At 58.1% G+C, this 18,255-nt stretch overlaps 6 protein-coding genes across 6 annotated transcripts; 2 read left to right on the top strand and 4 right to left on the bottom strand.

The window, feature by feature from the left end:
• Positions 1-1,555: 1,555 nt before the first annotated feature.
• TRAVEDRAFT_111909 (uncharacterized protein) lies at positions 1,556-2,321 on the top strand (the record flags this gene model as incomplete). Its single annotated transcript, XM_008035212.1, has 3 exons — positions 1,556-1,816; positions 1,881-2,057; positions 2,112-2,321. 3 exons carry the CDS (start codon positions 1,556-1,558, stop codon positions 2,319-2,321), a joined length of 648 nt encoding a protein of 215 aa, XP_008033403.1.
• A 2,086-nt stretch (positions 2,322-4,407) lies between these two features.
• TRAVEDRAFT_68839 (uncharacterized protein) lies at positions 4,408-6,299 on the top strand (the record flags this gene model as incomplete). The annotated part of the gene is made up of 4 exons (XM_008035211.1): positions 4,408-4,434; positions 4,492-4,574; positions 4,633-4,642; positions 4,698-6,299. The coding sequence occupies exons 2-4, from the start codon at positions 4,501-4,503 to the stop codon at positions 6,297-6,299; spliced, it is 1,686 nt and encodes a 561-aa protein (XP_008033402.1). The 5' UTR covers positions 4,408-4,434; positions 4,492-4,500.
• Positions 6,300-6,343: 44 nt separating this feature from the next.
• TRAVEDRAFT_140806 (cytidine deaminase-like protein) lies at positions 6,344-7,663 on the bottom strand. The gene is made up of 5 exons (XM_008035210.1): positions 7,102-7,663; positions 6,999-7,012; positions 6,754-6,934; positions 6,423-6,696; positions 6,344-6,359 (listed from the first exon to the last, which is right to left on the bottom strand). The coding sequence occupies exons 1-4, from the start codon at positions 7,384-7,386 to the stop codon at positions 6,658-6,660; spliced, it is 519 nt and encodes a 172-aa protein (XP_008033401.1). The 5' UTR covers positions 7,387-7,663; the 3' UTR covers positions 6,344-6,359; positions 6,423-6,657.
• Positions 7,664-7,870: 207 nt separating this feature from the next.
• On the bottom strand, positions 7,871-10,757 carry TRAVEDRAFT_160258 (uncharacterized protein). The gene is made up of 10 exons (XM_008035209.1): positions 10,085-10,757; positions 9,842-10,018; positions 9,628-9,788; positions 9,442-9,575; positions 9,077-9,381; positions 8,958-9,022; positions 8,670-8,904; positions 8,343-8,612; positions 8,137-8,285; positions 7,871-8,081 (listed from the first exon to the last, which is right to left on the bottom strand). Exons 1-10 carry the CDS (start codon positions 10,217-10,219, stop codon positions 8,069-8,071), a joined length of 1,644 nt encoding a protein of 547 aa, XP_008033400.1. The 5' UTR covers positions 10,220-10,757; the 3' UTR covers positions 7,871-8,068.
• Positions 10,758-11,622: 865 nt separating this feature from the next.
• Positions 11,623-14,036, bottom strand: TRAVEDRAFT_55900 (FAD/NAD-P-binding domain-containing protein). Its single transcript, XM_008034240.1, has 9 exons — positions 13,312-14,036; positions 13,230-13,254; positions 12,819-13,168; positions 12,726-12,764; positions 12,597-12,668; positions 12,419-12,533; positions 12,120-12,365; positions 11,860-12,050; positions 11,623-11,789 (listed from the first exon to the last, which is right to left on the bottom strand). Exons 1-9 carry the CDS (start codon positions 14,027-14,029, stop codon positions 11,737-11,739), a joined length of 1,809 nt encoding a protein of 602 aa, XP_008032431.1. The 5' UTR covers positions 14,030-14,036; the 3' UTR covers positions 11,623-11,736.
• A 509-nt stretch (positions 14,037-14,545) lies between these two features.
• Positions 14,546-17,397, bottom strand: TRAVEDRAFT_55899 (FAD/NAD-P-binding domain-containing protein). The gene is made up of 8 exons (XM_008034239.1): positions 16,401-17,397; positions 16,323-16,347; positions 15,912-16,261; positions 15,823-15,861; positions 15,688-15,759; positions 15,517-15,637; positions 15,019-15,455; positions 14,546-14,951 (listed from the first exon to the last, which is right to left on the bottom strand). Exons 1-8 carry the CDS (start codon positions 17,113-17,115, stop codon positions 14,896-14,898), a joined length of 1,815 nt encoding a protein of 604 aa, XP_008032430.1. The 5' UTR covers positions 17,116-17,397; the 3' UTR covers positions 14,546-14,895.
• Positions 17,398-18,255: the final 858 nt, after the last annotated feature.

Here is an 18,255-nt window from a genome sequence, read left to right as displayed (position 1 = left end):
GGCTGCACGAACACCGGCGAAGTGCGTTATTAACATTCACAAGATCCATTCTGGTGCTCAAGAGCGCATCCATTCGACGGTTGGACCATTTCCCTGGGCGACTGCTAGCCTCAAGGACTTCATATCTTCAATCTGAATGATGGCCGAAAACAGAAACATTCTGATGCCGTTCAGCCCCGGCCAATGACAGCGCAGCGGAAGCAATTTTGACCTAACGCGGCTACTGGAACGTGGTACAGATCCTCGTAGAACACGGGGAACTCGACATCGCGCGCAAGCGGGAATGGCCCACCATAGTGCACTCGGCCTTCGCCCCCTGACCCTTCGCGGGCTTCCAACGGAGCAATCGGTTACGTCGGGGGCCATACGCCCAACAGGAACCTCTTCCACCTGTCAAGCTCTCGAGCACCTCGGATTGGTCGCACGCCATATACAGCTAGATCGACGTTGCTCACGATGAGGGTGCACCAAGATACGTACCCTGGTTCAATCGCTGCTGAGACCGTTCTCTGTTCCAGACATGCCCCATTTACGCCTCCTCCCCTGCGGCCCTCACTAGATGCTCACCAGCATTCATTGGCTCGCCAGATTGCTTGCCCCTCGCCGTGCGATCCCCGATTGGCTGGTAATGCGCTGCAACATCGAACGCGTCAGCGTTAGCGGCGTCCCATCCACCCCGTGCTTTCAGATGCTGCTGCAAGTATTCCGGCGTTTATCCTTAGGCGGCTGGTCGCGCCCCGCGCTCGATGCGATCTGCGCTAAGACACCCTAGTCCCCGAGGCCGCTCGCGGTGTCAACGAAGCAGGCACAACCGCCGCGGCATCAAATCACTCTTGCAAAGCGGAAGGAGCTTCTCTCCGCGCCGTGCGTTATTCTCGCGTCGCGTCCCTGGTTGCCTAACAGTCGAAACTCTCTTTACGCAGAAGATGCCCGTCAGCCGAAGAACATCTGCGCAGGGGTCCTCTTTGTCCCGATCTGGCCGGGCCCTCCAGCTGCGCGGGTGCGTTAGGGCTCGCGGACTTTCGCCCCCGCCCCCTCTAGGCTTAAACCAGCGCCTCAGCACACTCGCACTCGCGGCGTTCTCGGGACCGCAACTCCCCTTCCGATTCGAACGGTGCAATATATCCTCGTAGGGCAGTATCATAACACAGCACGGGGGCAAGCACCTCACGGAGGCATTCACACTTCTGCTAAGACCGCGGCTTGCCGCCGCGCACTGGGCGTTTCTGGCGTACACGCGATCTCGATCTGCGCGGTGGTCACCCACAAGCGGGCCTATTCGAAGGTGTGACGGCATGCAGTCGATGCTTCCAGGCCAACCCGTGGATTCCCAGGCCTTCGCGCGCTGCTCTTGTTCCCTGCATGGTTGGCAGGAACCGTCCAACGCCACGCTATGCCGCGTTTGTGCGCTTGCGGATCCTGCATGCTTCTAATACCAGGCTGAAAACATGCATGCCTCTCCGCTCCTCACCTGCTCCCTCCGCCCGGCCCTCAGCTCCAAGCTCCTCGATTCAGGGCGCGTGCGGCGAACCCTTCCACCTTCGACTCAACCGCCATGTCCCGCCCCCTCGCCGCCGCCCCGCCCAAGGCGGATATCCTTCGCGGGTGGATCAAGACTACCAAGGACGCGATCCTCGTCTTCGAGGCGACACGCGTGGGCATCGTGCCGCGCGTCACGCGCCGCTTCCACGACCTCGAGAAGCGCAGCATCATTCAGAGCGGCGCGATCCTCGTCTTCACTGAGGAGGAAAGTGGCATCAAGAGATGGACCGACCCGTTTTTGTGGTCCGCCTCGCGCATGCAGGGCAACTTCTTGGTACGTGACCTCGTCCCAATCCGCGCGAATTTGCAGCCGGTCTGACCGCTCTTGGCGCGCACAGATGTATCGCGAGCGGGAAGACGAGTACGCGCCGGAGGCCGCGTCGCCTTACCAATGCTCTGCCGTCGCGTCTCCGGACGACATAGCCGAACGGCAAGTCGACGCTGACCTCGAGCACTACATCCTGGGCAGTTGGAACAAGGGCAAGGGCCTCAAGAAAAACGGGCTCATGAAGAAGGTAAATTTTCTTCACCCTGCCGTGCCTCACTTCCGCGCTGACCGCAGTGTCTAGACCATCTCCATGTCAGTAGAAGGCACCACCTATCACCTCGTGTCCTATTACTACCCTTCAGACGTCCGCTCCGGCGCGTTGCAGACACCGTCGTCGATGCCCGCCCTTGCCTGCCTGGACATTAGCCCAGTGATAATGAAGAGCCTGTCTCAGTTCCGCCAACCTCCTGTGCTCGGGAAGAGCAAGCGGAGCCGGCCAACGCGGAGGTGAGACTACCGAACATTCATCGCTCGATGTGGACTGAAGGCTGTGCATAGTAATAGCGTGAGGGGCTCGACGAAGGAGTCTCGCCCTACCGGGCTGGTGCTGGACACCCGCTCGGCACCGTACCCTTCGCCCACGCGCGCGTCGTACACATCGCCGCCCGCCTCCGCCTTCCCTCACGAACACTACTACGAGTCAGGCGTCGCCGTCGCCGCCCCCATCCACTGGTCTCCACCTACCCAGAGTATCCCCAGTTCCCCCGACTCCTTCGTTATGCCTCAACCCTCACCCGTGTCCCCTCTGGAATTCGACTACTCCAACCACTACCGCGACGACAGCGCGTCCGACACATCGTCCACCTCCTCGATCGGCAGCCTCTCCCGGGAGGCATCGCTCCGAGACGACAGCACCCGAGCGCTGGAAAGCCATCCCGCGCCCGCCGTGGCTATCGACATCGCCTGGCACGAGGCCCCCGTGGCGGCCCCCACCTCGATGTACACACTTCCGATCCCCACGTTCCACTCCGATCTATACATCCCGTCGGGCGTGGTGTGTTACGAGCCGCAGCCCGTGGCGCACCCCTCCTCCGAGCTCCTCCACAGCTGGCGGCCCATCATCGAGGAGGCACGGATGCTCACGGGCCCCGCGCCTTGCCCAGAGAGGGCGTACGCCTCGGCCGGCCCGGGCGTCGACTGCCACACACCCCCGACGTCGTCGTACTTCGCGGGACCGATGTACCACCACTAGGCGGTCCGCCGATCGCTCGATCGACGATTGGGGTATCAGGATCGGGGCCTGGGCGGCGAGCGCCGTGCAGTGCCCCCTTGTAGGTGTACGTTGGAGGTGGAGCCGCGTCGGGGCGCGATCGAGTGTCCCCCGGTGTATGGATAGTACGGCAGTGGCGGGCGGAGGTACGCGGCGGCCCCCTGGGGCGCGGCGGCATATACTTACTAAATCTGCACATAACTGGTATGATACATATTCGCTTCTTTGTAAAACCGTGTAGTCCCGCGGGAGCGGCCCACTGGCACTTCCGCGGTAGTAGTGTAAAAAAGGCATCGAGTACTTAGTAGCGCTTCGGGTGCGGACGCTGACCACGTTACGAGCACATACTGTACATGTAGTAGATCACTTACCCCACATGCATTCCCATCGCAATCATTATACCATCAGATTTACTGTTTTCAGGGCTAATTGAAGGCTCGGAATGTTGAAGGATGAGGTACCGGAGTTACTCTACAGCGGCTCCGATGGCCCTCCTTGAAAGAGGAACCAGTGACTGCGCAGTATTGGAGCAGGGTTTGGGGTGTTAATGGACCGTTCTTGAGTGGATGAAACCCCCGAGGGCGGATCAGAAAGATGGTACATATCGACCAGCCTCGTGGACTTGGTTATCTGCGGGACCCCATGATAGACATGCAGTCCACTCCGAGTCCTTATGAAGGCGGTTGGCTACAGAAGACTCCTCGTGTACAAACACCTGAAATTATGAAGCTGCGCAAGCAAGTGGCCGATGACGTGATGAATCATGAGTATAGGTCATGATGATGTACCATATCACCACATACTAGCTGCAAGTAATGGGCTTGGGATGCTGGCAGTGACAACTTACATGGCGATTAGCGAATGTACAGTATATGCCCGCAGAACGCGCTGTACATCGGAAAATGACCGCTACAGAACGAATTATATTTATCTAGACGTATGAGCGTGATAGCCTATAACATGCATCAGAAAGCACATACTTATTGCGCGACTGCTCCGTGCCAAGAGCCTATGCCAGTGCGATGGACGAGAGACAGAGGTATCCCACTCTAAATTCGAGGGGTCATCCTGATCCAAGTCCGCTCTAAGCTGCGGGCGTAATTCTTCATTGAGGTGCGCCGCGTGCAGTAATGAGTCCTAGACGCAGCAAGTTGGCGATCAATGAAACTTCGAGGACGAGTCTCGGCCGGGAAGGAGAGAGTTGTTTGCCCGTGTTAGGCTGCAGCCTCTGATCCTAACAGACCACAACATGGAGTGGCGCCTCCCACAGGCGCTTGAGGATGCGCTCCGTTTTCAACTGTATCTATGCTCATTTGTTCTACCTGGTCTCGAACCTAGCTACGATATATATTTGGTAGGCTCTGGATACGTCTTCATGCTGGTCTAGCGGGATTAACCATTTTTTCTCAAGCGGGCGGCTATGGCATCAAATTCTGCTGTAAAATACGTGGCCAAATTGCAAGATGCACTTTCAAGAGAGGATGACCCTATCAGGTAAGCACTAACATCTAGTGCCACGCACTTGATATACTTATTTTGAATGTGGCGTAAGCGTACAGACAGTACGTAGTACAGTGTAGATTGTCGTTACGTCGTTGCTGACAAATTACTTCTCAGCTGTATACATTTGAACACGACGCACTCCTTGCTATCATCCATTACCGGAGACAGTACAACTCTCATTTACCGCCAAACCAGCTTCCATCCGAAATCTTAGGCTACATATTCCAATGGTTGCGTACGCCGGGGATCACCGATACCGCTGACTTGACGGGGCCTTTGTATGACTTCACTGACGTCCTTTCTGCCCTAAGGGTGTGTTACCAGTGGTACCGAGTAGCAACTTCCACCTCTACGCTTTGGACATTCATAGACTTCGCATACGATCGCAACGCGCTCGTCAAACTTAGGAGGACGCAGAAGGCACCTCTCCACATACGCTTCTCTCTGGACAAATACGCCACAAGTGTGCTCGTGGATCTTATGCGATCTCATGGCGATCGTGTGCGGGAGCTTCACCTCTGGGCGAAGGATTCGACCTCCCTCAAAAGGCTTCCTGGACAACTCAACGTCTTAGCAGATCGACTGGAGTCGGTCGTTATGGCTGGAGCGCAGCGCGGGGGAGTTGTCACCATCCGTAGCCTCTTCCTTGGCCAAACACCGGTCCTAAAATCCCTTGCTGTACGACGAGTGCCGTGGGTCCCATCTAATACGTTTCCAAACCTCACCCACCTGTATCTATCCCGTCTTCCGCTTTTCCCAATCGCCATCTTCCTGGGTCTCTTGGAGCGGACCCGGAGGCTTCAGCTTCTACATGTCGATGAGTGCGCAATTGACATCTCCGGTTTCGACGGCAGGAGGACCACGGTTGTATCCCTCCCTCACTTGCGCAATATGTCTCTGGGCCATCTAGCTCTCGATCCTCTTCCGCACGTCCTCTCCCACCTCGATCTACCCGCCCACGTTATGCTCAGGCTCTACTCCCTCCGGTTTTGGCAGCAGGGCGAGGATGATTTCGACACCCTGGTCCGTCCTAATCCCTTCACTATATCGAACGACTTCACCCGTCTTGAGATAATCGTTGGCGAGAATTGGCGCAAGCTCGTCGCGGAAAGCGAGCAACCTGGCCGCGGGGGCTTCTGGATCGAATTCATTTTCATTTTTGCTACCCCGCCGTCCTGCGAAGACTGGGAAGAATGGCTCCTCAGGGTCCCGCAAATGGTATCCTTGGCCAACGTCGAAACTCTTCGCCTTTCTATTCGCTTCTGGGAAATCCTTCCGGATCTCGCACACCACATGCCCCGAGTGAAGTACCTGGCCGTCGAGGAATACGCCCGCCTCCCTCCGGATCTGTTGGAGTACGCGGTCTTACACTGCCTGGCGGGACTGCTCTGCAAGGATGACCCCGTCCCGTTGCCTAACTTGGAGTCGCTCTACATCGACTCCTCCTGCGACCTTCCTGACCCCAAGCTGATGCTTACTGCCGTGCATAAGCGTCACCGAAGCAAACGGCGTTTGCGTTCTCTCACAATCCGTGTCGACCCGAGCCGTTACACGGTGGACTATATCACCGAGCAGTACGCCGAGGTCGTAAACTACGTGGACGAACTGCACTTCGTGTCGGACGAGATGTGGAAGTGGGACGTGAGCGAGGTCTGGCATGCCAGTCATAACTACTGGGTGCTGCGCCCTTCGGAGGACCCAATGCGTGCGATGTAGTATCGCCTCGATGAACCCATGCGGGTTGATGATTAATGCTTGCATGTGTGCCTTGTGCTAGTAAGTGGACTTGACATACCACGCCTCCAGGGAACGAGCACTGACTGGCAGTATACCTTATAGCCAATCACGACGCCTCAACCTTCTAAGGCATGGTGGTCTACAAAGTCAAGTTGATCGTAGACGCATATGATACACCGCAATCGTTCTGCGTTCATTGGCTACATCCCTCCGCCCCCCTCCGCCTACGGTGATTGGACCCCCGCCGTCCGCGGTGATTGGACCCTCGTCGCCCGCGGTTGTTGGATAGCAAGCCCTGCACCGCTGAAGACTCGCTCGCTGCCCGCAGGTGCACGCTTTATCCCGAACCCGTCTCGCCTATATCCTCATTCCAGTCCTACACATCGAGTCAGAACCGACCCCAGTCCATGGATTCCAACCAACTATCACATACCTCAGGTTTCTCTCGAATGTACCGTCCCATCAGGTTTTTGCACCGCTCGTCGTCCAATACGATCACCTCCACCCCGTGGCTCCGTAGAAGGTCCTCGCCCCCTAGGTAGTTCGCGTTTTCTCCGATCACGACCCGCGGAATCTTGTATAGTAATATTGCGCCAGTGCACATGCTGCAAGGACTGTATGTACGGATGTGATCTCGTTCAGCGGCGAGACATTCAATTGGCCAGTCGCATCACACACCTCAGCGTCGTGTACTGCAAGCATTCCGCCAATGGCAGGCGCCCCAGTTCCTCGAATCAGCGGCGTGCTTCAAACTGAATGCACCGGGTTGCTCGGGACTCACCATCGTCGCGTTGCGATAGACACTAGGCAGCTGCCGCCCTGCGTCATCGAGGGCCGAGATCTCTCCATGGAGGATCGCCGAGCTCTTCTGGATGCGCTCGTTATGGCCCTGTCCAATCAGCCGCGGTCCGCTGCCCTCGCGTGCCCCGCCCGCGCCCGCCTCAGCGTCGCCGTGCACGACGAGCGCCGCGCCGATAGGCACGCCGCCCTCGTCGAAGCTCTGCTGCGCCTGCGCGAACGCGGCTTCGAACCCCAGTTTGTCCGCGTCGCTGATGGGTGGCGGCATCGTATCGGTACTAATGCGCGAAGTTGTCTCCGGTGTGTTGGCGTTGGGCGTCCGTGATCGAGGTGGGCGGGCGGAAATGAGCTCTTGGCCGTACACCGATTAGGGCAAGTCACCGTGCGTCGTCGCAGCAGTTCGAGGTGGAACGGCGTTGGGAGCGTTTCCTGTTCCGTGAGGAATCATATAGGCCCTCGGATTTCCGTGGCCGGGGCGCGTGGCAATCTGGATGTAGATAAGTTTGAGATAAGTAGATACTTGCGGGCCGCTCGTTAGGTTCAGCCTGTGCGATTGCGGCAGGCTGAGTAGATTACTCTCCAGACAGATATCCCCAAGCACTCACGCAGAGATAGGCAGCTGGAGCCTGGGGATCATGGTCGCGGGGTTGAGGATCCTCATACTTACCATTGTTGCAGACCTCGGGTATCGGGCAGGGCGAGAACAGGCGAGACACGACTCCAGACTCCAACAGACTCCAACGCGGGGGTAGATGAATGTCTCAGATCTAGCAGGCACATATGTATCCCGCGATTAGTAACAGGCAAGCAGACAGGATTGTGCGGGTGATCGCATGAATTGCGATGAAAACTGGTATAGTGAAAAAGAGCTCCCCTCAGCCAATAACAATAATTAAAGGATTCTAAAAAGCCCCAGAGTCGATCGAAAGGAAGGTCATGGATATCAGGGTTTAGCGGGTCAGGCTGAGAAGCGTGTCATAAGCATCGGCGCAGTCCAGGCTATCGCTGCGGGGCTTACCTCGAACCAGTGACCGTCTCCTCAACTACGCTAGCAGCGCTGCCCAGGATGGAAGCCGGGCATGACAGAGGGTCGGCGCGCGCGATGAGCGCTGCGCGTTCAGACCGGCCGGTGTACGCCCTGCGGGAAGCGCTGCTACCGAAGCATTTCTGAAGAGCATTCGATGAGTGACGCGGACTCGTCTGAGAAAGAGATGGCAAACGTACCTTGAAGAGGTCGAAGGTCTTCGTGAAGAGCGGGACTTGGAGGCCCTTCTTGAAGATGCTGAAGAAGTCCGCGTCCGCGCCTGCGTTGACCGCCAGACCGCTCGTGATGTCGACGCAGCCGCCGAAACCGGTGGACGCGTCGTTGCCGCTGGTTGAAGTCGAAGCCAGCGCTGCCGCGGTAAGAGACAGGTCGAGGGCAGCGTCGGCGTCGAGGTCAAGGTTGATGGTCGCCTTGGTAATGCCACCGAGCGCGCTGATACCGAACGCAAGCTGTACAAGCCACCGCCGTCAGTAATGTGAAACGCGTGTGGGCAGCGGGGCGCTTACCGAGGGGATGAGGTGCGCCGCAACTTGGCCGTGCGAGGTGACGTTGGGGCTGACGGAAAGCTTGAGGTTCGAGTCACCGGGCGTGAACGTACCGGCCTGGGAGTTGGAGCCGGGAGGGAAGAAGAGCTCCATTCCCTTCACGTCGTAAGCCAGGTCGACGTCCATGTCGACGTTGGCGTCGAGAGACGCGGTCGCCTCAACGTTCACGCTGAAGGTCGGGCCAATGGAGAAGATTCTAAAGTAGATGTTAGTATCGAAACCCTTAGGTAAAAGGTCACTGTGGCTTACTTGGGGAAGTCGAGACCAGGGAGGCCGACCTCGAACACCGAGATCTTGCCAGAGCTGATGGAGCCCTATAGATGTCCTCATCAGATATACTCTTCGCCATGGGATCGGATCGTACTCACAGTGAGCGTGGCACCAAGACCGAGGGTACCGGTGATGGTCGTGTCGAGACCGACAAAGAGACCAAACTCAGAGATCTTGGGCGGGATGACGCTGCCCGAGGCGGCAATACCGTAGTTGACGGTACCATCAACCTTAGCGTCGAGGTCAACCTTGGCCTCCCCAGAGAACCCGGGCACGGCGCCGTTCTGGGGGCAGTCAATCTTCTGGTCAAAGATGGGGAAGTCCTTGTCGAAGTTGATCGGGCTGCTGCCAGTGATGTTCTTGTTGAAGTTGCCGATGAGCTCCGCGTGCACTTGGGAGAGACCTGCCAGAAGTAGCCATCAGAGAGTGCCCAACCGTACGCCATGTCTGGTTGGAGGCTTACCCTTAAGCGAGTCGTCGATCCAGCTACCAAGACCCCGCTTCGATGCAGCAGTGCCGGTAGGGGGATCAACGGTGAAGTTGCCGGCGGCGCCAGGGACGGACGAGCCCATGAGGAAAAGAGTGACATTGCCATTTCTGCAAGAACTCGTCAATGAGATGTTGTCATGGACTCGGGAAGCAGACATACGTGGGGGTATCGACGTCCGCGAAGTTGGTCGCGAGGCTCATGCCCTTTACGACGGGGGCGGAGCCATCGCGGCGGACAATCGACGAACGCTTGCTGGCGGGGATGGACTGGTCCGCGTGCACCCAGTCGCGGGTGACAAGCGCGAAAGGAGTAGAACCGCACTGCCCAAAGGTCAATCTCTGCACACTGGTAGGAGGAAACCTAGGCAACGCACGCTCTTCGGGAGACGAACGAGAGTACCGGCCGCGCTATCAGTGTAGATGTGGTCACAACCCTTGGATGGGTCCTGGCAAACAAGACGGATGTCCTGGTCGGCAGCGTTGGCGTCACAGTCCATGATCATCCATCCCGCGGCAGGCGTGATGTCAGACACGGCGGCATGGGGTCCGGCCTACATGTCGCAAGCCGAAGTCAGTGACGCGCTCCAACACTATGCCGAAGAGATGATGATACTCACAATCCGGACCGTGCCGGAGCCAGTGTCGGAAGTGATGTCCCAGTTACACTCGCCGAAGCACGGCTGGGCCCAGTCGTTCGCCGCGCGGGCAGCAATGGGAAGGAGAGCAGCAATAAGGAGCGGAGTGAACACCATGGCGTCGAGACTCGTACAGCGACGTAAACGTCGGGAAAAGGGAGGGGTTTTTAGAAAAAGAGAGGGAGCGAAGAACGAAGGAGAATCACCAGGACCCGTGAGGCACAACCGACCATCGTGCGTGTATACTTATACGCTGCGCGTGTTCAGGGCGCGCCGTCCGAAGTCCGGCGCGCGGTGCAGATCAGCCTGGTCGTCGCGGAAGAGATGGTGCATTGGTACGAATTCCGGTGGCCTTGGCGAGATGCAGTGCGGGTTCCACAGGGCGGGCGCGCTGAGGGAGATCGCTTCAGCTGTGCAAACCATCATCAAAGATGGCATCCAGACGTGCGTCGCGCGCGACAGCCGCAGTGCATATGACAGGCTGGATACCAGCACGAGATGGTTGGAGATCGGGACGCCGGGGGCTGCCACCAAGCAGAGTTTTGTGGTCACCGAAGACAGTTTGAGTGGCCTATCGTCTGTTGGGTGTCCAAAGAGCTAGAATCAGTAGCGGCGCAACGGATGGTCCGACCACATGAGACTGAATTGAGATAGCGGCGGTGTGGGAGGACACAGGACCGAGCGGGCGGTCGTCAACGTCCATGATGTGGCCGCCCCGGTGCACAGCCGAAAAAGGCAACTGACCAGGAACAAACTTGGGGAAAAGTAAATGGCGCATCAGTGAGATCTTGGAATGCCGCATAGAACCCGGAGATTAGATTTGAACCGCCTCTCACCCGCACGTCGTCCACACTGCAGATAATCGCATGATGAGTGTGTCTGCGTAGTGAGCTCTCCAGCAACCTCAGAGGCATGAGTGATGCCAGTGGCGATCTGCCACCGGAGAAGCGTACGCTGCGCATACGATCTACACGTCCGGAGCGCTCCCGGCCTTATGTCCCCCACGTGGACGCTCGTTTTCAATACTCGAATCATGATGTAGACATCGCACCCGCCGCGCCCATGCGAATTGCTGTCAGCGCCGGGCGCCCTCGAAAGTTCGTGATTCAACTGGTTGTGTTTAACGAACAGACGGAGTCGGCACCGCGATGCCGCTATGCTACCGTCAGCGGCAGGATAGTTGGTTGGGGGCGGAATGGGGAGGCCGTCCGGGTGTCGTTTGGTAACTTCAGAGACCTGCCACCCTACTGGATCAGAGTTGTCCACCGCAAACATCTGAGACTCGAACGAACAAGTTACCAGAGACGCCAGGGGCAATACGAGACCAGCAGCCGCCCAGTTAAATGTAGCGCCCCTCCGAGTCCCCGTCGGTATTACTCAGTGGTGATCATATGCCTAGCCTAGGACAAATGATGAGAGGCGGCGAGGTCCAAAACGAATGAAACATATATCATGGGACAAATCTGGAAACGGGCCTGCGCATATCGTGTAAGAGCTCGAAGACGCGCCGAACATCCATCGTTGTAATTCAGGGTGAGATTGACGCTTGGAGATATGTAGTACAGGTTCCTTCTCTTTTAAGTCCGTTGATAATACAGATGCGCGTTCTAGACCGCGGGCCTCTAAGCCAAGCCTTACACATAGCGCTCCTCGTTCCGGAGCAGGCCCTCCTCTATCGCTTTGATCTCTACAATATCGACGAAGGCACTACGTTTAGCGATACTCTCCAGCCGCACGCAAAAGGGAACGAGACTCACGGAGGGCAAGATGCTTTGAGTGGAAGCGGCACCAGGCAAGGTTGCCCATCATGATCCAGAAGTTCGGCACGCCCGTGTCGCGCCAGACCGTCTGGAACTCGCCCTCGGGCGTGAGGCCCCAGATGGGCTTGAGGCGCTTCACGACGTCGTCCCCGCATATGCTACTGATGATAGGTTGGGGGCCCGCGAAGCTGTAGGACGTCGAACGCTGTGTTAGTAACGACGCACAAAAGGCCTGAAAAGGGGGAGGCCAGACGCACCCAGTAGCGAAGACGATGACATCGGCGTCTAGCTTGCTGCCGTCCTCAAATTCGAACCCAGTCTTCGTAAACTGCTTGATCTTGCTGTCATTTTTGAGCTTTATCTTGCCGTCGATGACCATCTGCGATGCGCCGACGTCAAGGTAGTAACCACCGCCGCGGCGACGTGTGTGCGAGAGGAAGCCGGCGCCATCGTGTCCGAAGTTCAACTTGAAGCCAGCCTTCTTGAGACCCTCGAGGAGCTCCCTGTGTGTACTGTCAGATGATACACCAGGTCGCGTAGGAGCGCGATGTCTTACTTGTCCGCATCTGCGATCTCTTGCGTCGTCCTCTTGGAGATCTCCTCGTTGATGTAGATGGGCATCGACGCGTCAATACGATCGCCAAGGTCTGGGTTCGAGCCTCCCCACCAGGCTGATGATATGAAATGGATAGTGAGTTGCGGATCTTAACTCGAGACGTTCGCTATGCACGTACTTTTAAGTGTTCGCGGCATACCCTCCTTGGTCGTCATAATGTACGTGCTCTCGCGTTGGTACATTGTCACGTCTGCAGATCATGATAGTTAGATGATTGACACTGCGATCGGAGCACGCATCGACGCACCGACGCCGTGCTCGACGTAGTCTGCAGCGATATCATGTGCTAGTGAAATAGTAAGCAAAGTCACTCCGTCGCGAACGGCCCAAGCACGCTTACCTGAGGTACACGCGCCGACGATGAGCACCTTCTTACCGACGTGGTCCTTCGCGGAGTTGTGGTGGATGGAGTGCAAGATCTCGCCCTGATACTCCTCCTGGCCCGGGAACTTGGGAAAGTTTGGGTTGTTCCCGCCCAAGCCGATCGAGAACACCAGGTGCTTGACGTGGAAGACGCGCGTCGAGCCGTCCTTCTTCTCGACAGTCACGTTCCATTCGTCGTTCGCGTCCTGCTCGGCCTTGGTCACCGTCGTCGACGTCCAGACGTTCAGTTCCATCGCCTCTGCGTAGTACTCGAGCCACCCTGCAAGCTTGTGCGCGGGGGTGTAGACGGGCCATGACGGCGGGAATCTATCGCGAGCGCAGATCAAGTTAGCATTGTTGCGCGACACCGTACAGGCGCGGTACTCACGGCATGTAAGGCATGTGGTCATACCCTATACAAATTACTACTCAATAGATGTTCGATCGAGGGGCACGAAATAGTGACTCACAGACAGGATCGTGCAAGCAGAGCGCCTGGTAGCGGTACCGCCATTGGTCGCCGATCCGCTCGTTCTTCTCGATGACCAGCGCCGGGATGCCCATGAGCTTCATCCGCACCGCGACGTCCAGGCCGCTCTGCCCGCCGCCCACGATGAGCACAGTCGGGTCACTGTCCTCGAACGCGCGCTCGTGGGTACGCTCGTCCAGCCACTTCCCGTGGTTCGGCAGGAAGTTGCGGCGCGGGCCGACCCGCTCCTCGAACCCTTTCAGGTCCTCGAGGTTCGTGTAGAACGTGAACCCGAGCCAGCGGCCGTCCGCGGTCGGCACGAGGCGGAAGATGCCGCTGCACGCGCCGACCGCGGACTCGAACGTGAACTCGCCGAGGATCCACGCGAGGTCCGGGTACGGCGCCTCGAGCTGCGCGGACGCGAGCTTGAAGTTCGAGAGCTGCGAGGGCGCGAGGCGGTCCTGCAGCAGCTTGCGGATCTTCGCCGCGCCGTGGAAGGTGCGGAACTCCCAGGTGAGCGCGAGCATGTCGCGCCACCAGGCGTCGGGCGCGAAGAGCGAGAGGGCGCCATCGATGTTGTCGTTGGTGATGTGCTGAGCGAGCTGCTCGAGCCAGAGCCCAGCGACCTTCTCGGCGTCGACGTCCGTCGGGACGGCCTTGACACCGAGACGGTCGAGGGTAGGGAGGGTGACTGGGAGTGTGTGGGTCGCGGCGGCCATGGCTAAGCAAATGCGGGGTACGAGAAGCAGAAGATATGCCTCGGGTACTACTTATAGCGCACCATATTCACACTGCCGATACGGCGAAGCCCACAGCAGATTGACGCGTCCGCTGCACAGGGGTCGGGAGGAGGTCAACTGACGGGCGCAGTGTTCTTCTGACTCGGTCACGTGGATCGCAAACCCCGCATCCTCGAGCTGCAAGCGCGCGCCTCTCCATCCTCCACCGCCGCGGTGTCCCCAACGCGGGCAGGGTCCGAGAACCAAGCCTCGGACGGGGCTGGACGGAGGTGATAAGGCCCAAGGAGGCAGGTGCGCGCGTCATGGGGACACAGCGCAGTTTCTCGAGCGAGGTGAGACACCTTAATTGCCAAGGGGGTGGATAAAGCCGGGAGCCGGGGAGGGTCACGCACCCCTTGTGATGAGGTGTACCTCCTCTCGCTGCGGAAGCTGTCGCGGACGGAGGCCCGTATGTTACTCGATGTCGACGTCAAGACGGGAAGATCAGGGTGTGAAGAGGATCGCGTGAGCAGCAGATGAGATGCAGGTGGCTAGCGACCGTCGGTAGTGGCGAACCGGAGAGCCCAGGGGGTCAGCAGTCGATAGAAAGAGGGTTGATCCACAGCTGGGGTATTGCTTAGTATCCCCAGGGAATCGTGGGATGTGCTGTATTCACATGTGCGCCCGAGAGGATTGGCTAAAGAAGTTAAGCTAAGAAGACATGCGCGGCCCGGACTCACTCTCAAGCTGACAGCGGTGGCAAGCCGTAAATGCACTGAATTGGAAGTAGAGTATACAATGTGCGTTGCCTGACTTCTTGCTTCCTTTGCTTCGTTTCCGTAACTCTCTCGCGCACGTCGTCGGTCCTACACATACCGCGACGCGTTCCCGTGGAAAGCACCAATCTCCTGCGCCTTGATCTCTGCCGCGCGCAAGCCGGGAGCAATGAGCATTCTGCCCTCGTAGAGGTAGGCCGATAGGGCACTTACGAAGAGCCAGGTGCTTAGAGTGGAAGCGACACCAGGCGAGGTTGCCCATCATGAACCAGAAGTTGGGGACTCCCGAGTCGCGCCATGCCGTGCGGAGCTCGCCCTCCGAGTTCAAGTTCCATACCGGCTTGACGCGCGACGCAATTTCTTCGCCGAAGATTTTCGCGAGGCTTACTACCGGGCTCGCGAATCCAGTCGCGAACATGATGACGTCCGCGTCGAGCGTGCTGCCATCCTCAAACTCGAGGCCGGTCGGCGTGTACCGCTTGATGACGCTGTCGTTCTTCAGCTTGATCTTGCCGTCGATGATGAGCTGCGATGCGCCGACGTCAAGGTAGTAGCCGCCACCGCGTCGCCGTGTCAGCGCGAAAAAGCCGCCACCCTCGTGACCCAAGTTCAGCTTGAAGCCAGCCTTCTTGAGCCCGTCGAGAAGCTTCCTGAATCGCAGGAGCGGGAAGAGTCAGCGCACGGAGAATGGTCAAAGGACGTGGGGCGTACCCGTCCGCCTCTGCTATCTCCTGCGTCGTCCGCTTGCCAATCTGCTCGTTGACCCAGATAGGCAGCGACGCGTCGACGCGGTCCGCTTCATCCGGAGGCAGCGCGCCTTCCCACCACAGCTCTGCACATTGTCAGCATCGTGTGGACGTCTACCATGTCGAGTATACGTACTGCCGAATATGCGCGGTCCGCCTTCCCTGGTGGTCATGACGTACGTGCTTTCGCGCTGGTACATCGTCACGTCTAAGCCCAGTCGCGCAGAAATGAGTTAAGGTTCTTCGTCGACCAGAGGGTTCGGGTTCTTACCAACTCCGTTGTGCACGTAATCCGCCGCCAGGTCGTGTGCTGAAGAGACAATGAGCACGTACATCATGTATAACGCTGAGCGAGCTGACCTGACGTAGCTGCGCCGATAATCACGACCTTCTTCCCCAGGTGATCCTTCGCCGAGTTGTGGTATATCGAATGCAGGATCTGACCCTTGTACTCGTCGCGTCCGGGGAACTCGGGGATGTTCGGGTTGTTTCCCCCAAGCCCGATCGCGGAGATTAGGTGTTTGACGTGGAACACACGCGTTGTGCCGTCCGCCTTCTCGACTGTTACGTTCCACTCGTTGTTCGCGTCCTGCTCAGCCTTGGTAACAGTAGAAGAGGTCCACACGTTCAGCTCCAGTGCTTCCGCAAAGTATTCCAGCCACCCAGCGAGCTTGTGCGCCGGCGTGTAGACTGGCCAGGTGGTAGGGAAGCTTTCGGCCCGCGCATGAGTACGTGAATGCGTAAGAGGGCTGGGCTGGGCATGAGACTTACGGGATGTACGGCATATGATCATACCCTAGAAGAACACTCTCAGTGGACGCGCGCCAGAAATATATGTGGGATACTCACAGACAGGGTCGTGCAAGCACAGAGCCTGGTACCGATACCTCCACTGGTCGCCGATGCGCTCGTTCTTGTCGATCACCAGTGTGGGCACGTCCAGGAGCTTGAGGCGAGCCGCGACATCTAGACCGCTCTGCCCCGCACCAATGACCAGCACCGTCGGGTCGCTGTCCACGAAGTTCTTCTCGCGCGCGCGCTCGTCCAGCCACTTGCCGTGGTTCGGGAGGAAGTTGCGTCTTGCCCCGATCTTCTCCTCGTGCCCTTTCAGATCCTCCAGGTTCGTGTAGACGGTGAAGCCGGTCCACTGGCTGTCCGCGGTGGGGATTAAGCGGAAGTAACCGCTTCCAAGCCCGAACTCCGTCTCGAACGTGAACCCCGCGAGGATCCAGGCGAGATCAGGGTATGGCGTTTCGAGCTTGGCAGAAGTGAGCTTGAACGCGGACAGCTTCGCGGGCGCCAGACGCTCCTCGAGCAGCCTCCGGATCTTGGCGTGCCCGTGGAGAGTGCGGAACTCCCAGGTGAGTGCGAGCATGTCGCGCCACCAGCCGTCGCTCACGATGTGCGAGAGGATGCCATCGGTGTCGTTCTTTGCCACGGCCTGAGTGAAGGAGCCGAACCAGACGCTCGCCACTTTGAGTGCATCGACATCCTGCGGGACGGAGGTGATTCCGAGGCGATCGAGAGTGGGCAGGACAACCGGAGGTTCCTCGAGGGCGGTCATGGCGCAGCAGATGTGTGCAAAGAGAGGCCCTCCTCGGTTTTATAGCGAAGAGCTGATAGTGAGAAGACCAGAACCAGAACCCGGATGGCAATTTCTGCAGAGTGTGAACAGGGGCCCAGTCTTTGCGGCCCGCATGACGAGCAAATGTCCTCTGATCGCCCAAGAACTTCCCACGCCCAGATCCATGGGTCCACGTGCGTTATGAAGCGCCCATGCGTCGGGTGATTCGATGACCGTCCAATCGTCCAATAGGCCACACGATGTCTACCAGTAGCCCAAAGCCTAGAAAAGGGTGTCATGTAAATTGCCTGTAGTGATCAGGGTTGTCGGGGAGCGCATATAGCCAGCAGAATCCAATAGCACCGAGACTTCCGGACACGATCCAGGTCCCAGGACACCAGAAGGTTGAGGTCGAAAGTCGAGCAGGACCTGCTGTAAATTGCGGGAAAGAGTTGCAGGGAGATTTGGGATACGGAGGGAGACGATAGTCCGCGAAGGTGAGAAGTTCGCGCCAGCCCAGTGGATCCGGATTTATGACGAAGCCATCCCAGCTCCGCGCGGTATGTGGTGCAGTGTATGCAGGGTGTCCATCCCTTGTATTCCCATTAGAAGTGTTTCCTACCTGCTGTTCTACAGAAAAGTCGTGGGTGGTCAGCGTTGTCGTCGTGATGCAAAGTGCTGCAGACGTTCAGTCAACACCTACCTTTGGGGCCGAATTACAAGCGTAGACGGAAAGCCCGTGTTTGCGCATCTGTCCTGAGGCCAAAGGGCGGCTGAAGAGTGGTATTTGCCATGTCGCGGAGAGACATGGTCGGGAAGAAGGACGATTGGTGTGACGTCACCATGAGTTGCAGAGGACGCGGTGGCAATGTTTACGCATATTAGTTTCAGAAGCTCTTGGCAAATACTACCAAACACACTCCTCCCGGCAAGCGTCTCCGAGTCCGACGTCGCGGTCCTCCGACGTCCGGGTCACCTCTCTCGACCGAATACTTTATACATACAACGCTAGCAGAACATCCACTCTCGTCGCATTTGATCCCCTATTCGCTCGAACTCGACTGACGGACCTCGTATCAAAACCTAGGCGTCGGCACACAGACTACAGCGCGCTCTGCAAGGCACCCGTGCAACTGAGTT

Source organism: Trametes versicolor, assembly GCF_000271585.1.
Source record: "Trametes versicolor FP-101664 SS1 unplaced genomic scaffold TRAVEscaffold_1, whole genome shotgun sequence".
Lineage (NCBI taxonomy): Eukaryota > Fungi > Basidiomycota > Agaricomycetes > Polyporales > Polyporaceae > Trametes > Trametes versicolor.
Note: the sequence above shows the minus strand (reverse complement) of the source record. Positions and strands in the feature narration are given on the sequence as shown.

What these genes read in the sequence shown, in the direction of transcription:
- TRAVEDRAFT_140806 (XM_008035210.1), bottom strand. Translation starts at nt 7,386, where the DNA reads ATGCCGCCACCCATCAGCGACGCGGACAAACTGGGGTTCGAAGCCGCG. An exon ending in ACATTCGAGAGAAACCTGAG is followed by an intron (nt 6,697 to 6,753) that starts GTATGTGATAGT and finishes CTCGATGTGTAG; the next exon opens with GACTGGAATGAGGATATAGG.
- TRAVEDRAFT_55899 (XM_008034239.1), bottom strand. Translation starts at nt 17,115, where the DNA reads ATGACCGCCCTCGAGGAACCTCCGGTTGTCCTGCCCACTCTCGATCGC. An exon ending in GTGCTTGCACGACCCTGTCT is followed by an intron (nt 16,348 to 16,400) that starts GTGAGTATCCCA and finishes GTGTTCTTCTAG; the next exon opens with GGTATGATCATATGCCGTAC. An exon ending in GATCATATGCCGTACATCCC is followed by an intron (nt 16,262 to 16,322) that starts GTAAGTCTCATG and finishes GCGGGCCGAAAG; the next exon opens with CTTCCCTACCACCTGGCCAG.
- TRAVEDRAFT_160258 (XM_008035209.1), bottom strand. Translation starts at nt 10,219, where the DNA reads ATGGTGTTCACTCCGCTCCTTATTGCTGCTCTCCTTCCCATTGCTGCC. An exon ending in GATCGACGACTCGCTTAAGG is followed by an intron (nt 9,382 to 9,441) that starts GTAAGCCTCCAA and finishes TACTTCTGGCAG; the next exon opens with GTCTCTCCCAAGTGCACGCG. An exon ending in CCTGGTCTCGACTTCCCCAA is followed by an intron (nt 8,905 to 8,957) that starts GTAAGCCACAGT and finishes CATCTACTTTAG; the next exon opens with AATCTTCTCCATTGGCCCGA.
- TRAVEDRAFT_55900 (XM_008034240.1), bottom strand. Translation starts at nt 14,029, where the DNA reads ATGGCCGCCGCGACCCACACACTCCCAGTCACCCTCCCTACCCTCGAC. An exon ending in CTGCTTGCACGATCCTGTCT is followed by an intron (nt 13,255 to 13,311) that starts GTGAGTCACTAT and finishes TAATTTGTATAG; the next exon opens with GGTATGACCACATGCCTTAC. An exon ending in GACCACATGCCTTACATGCC is followed by an intron (nt 13,169 to 13,229) that starts GTGAGTACCGCG and finishes CGCTCGCGATAG; the next exon opens with ATTCCCGCCGTCATGGCCCG.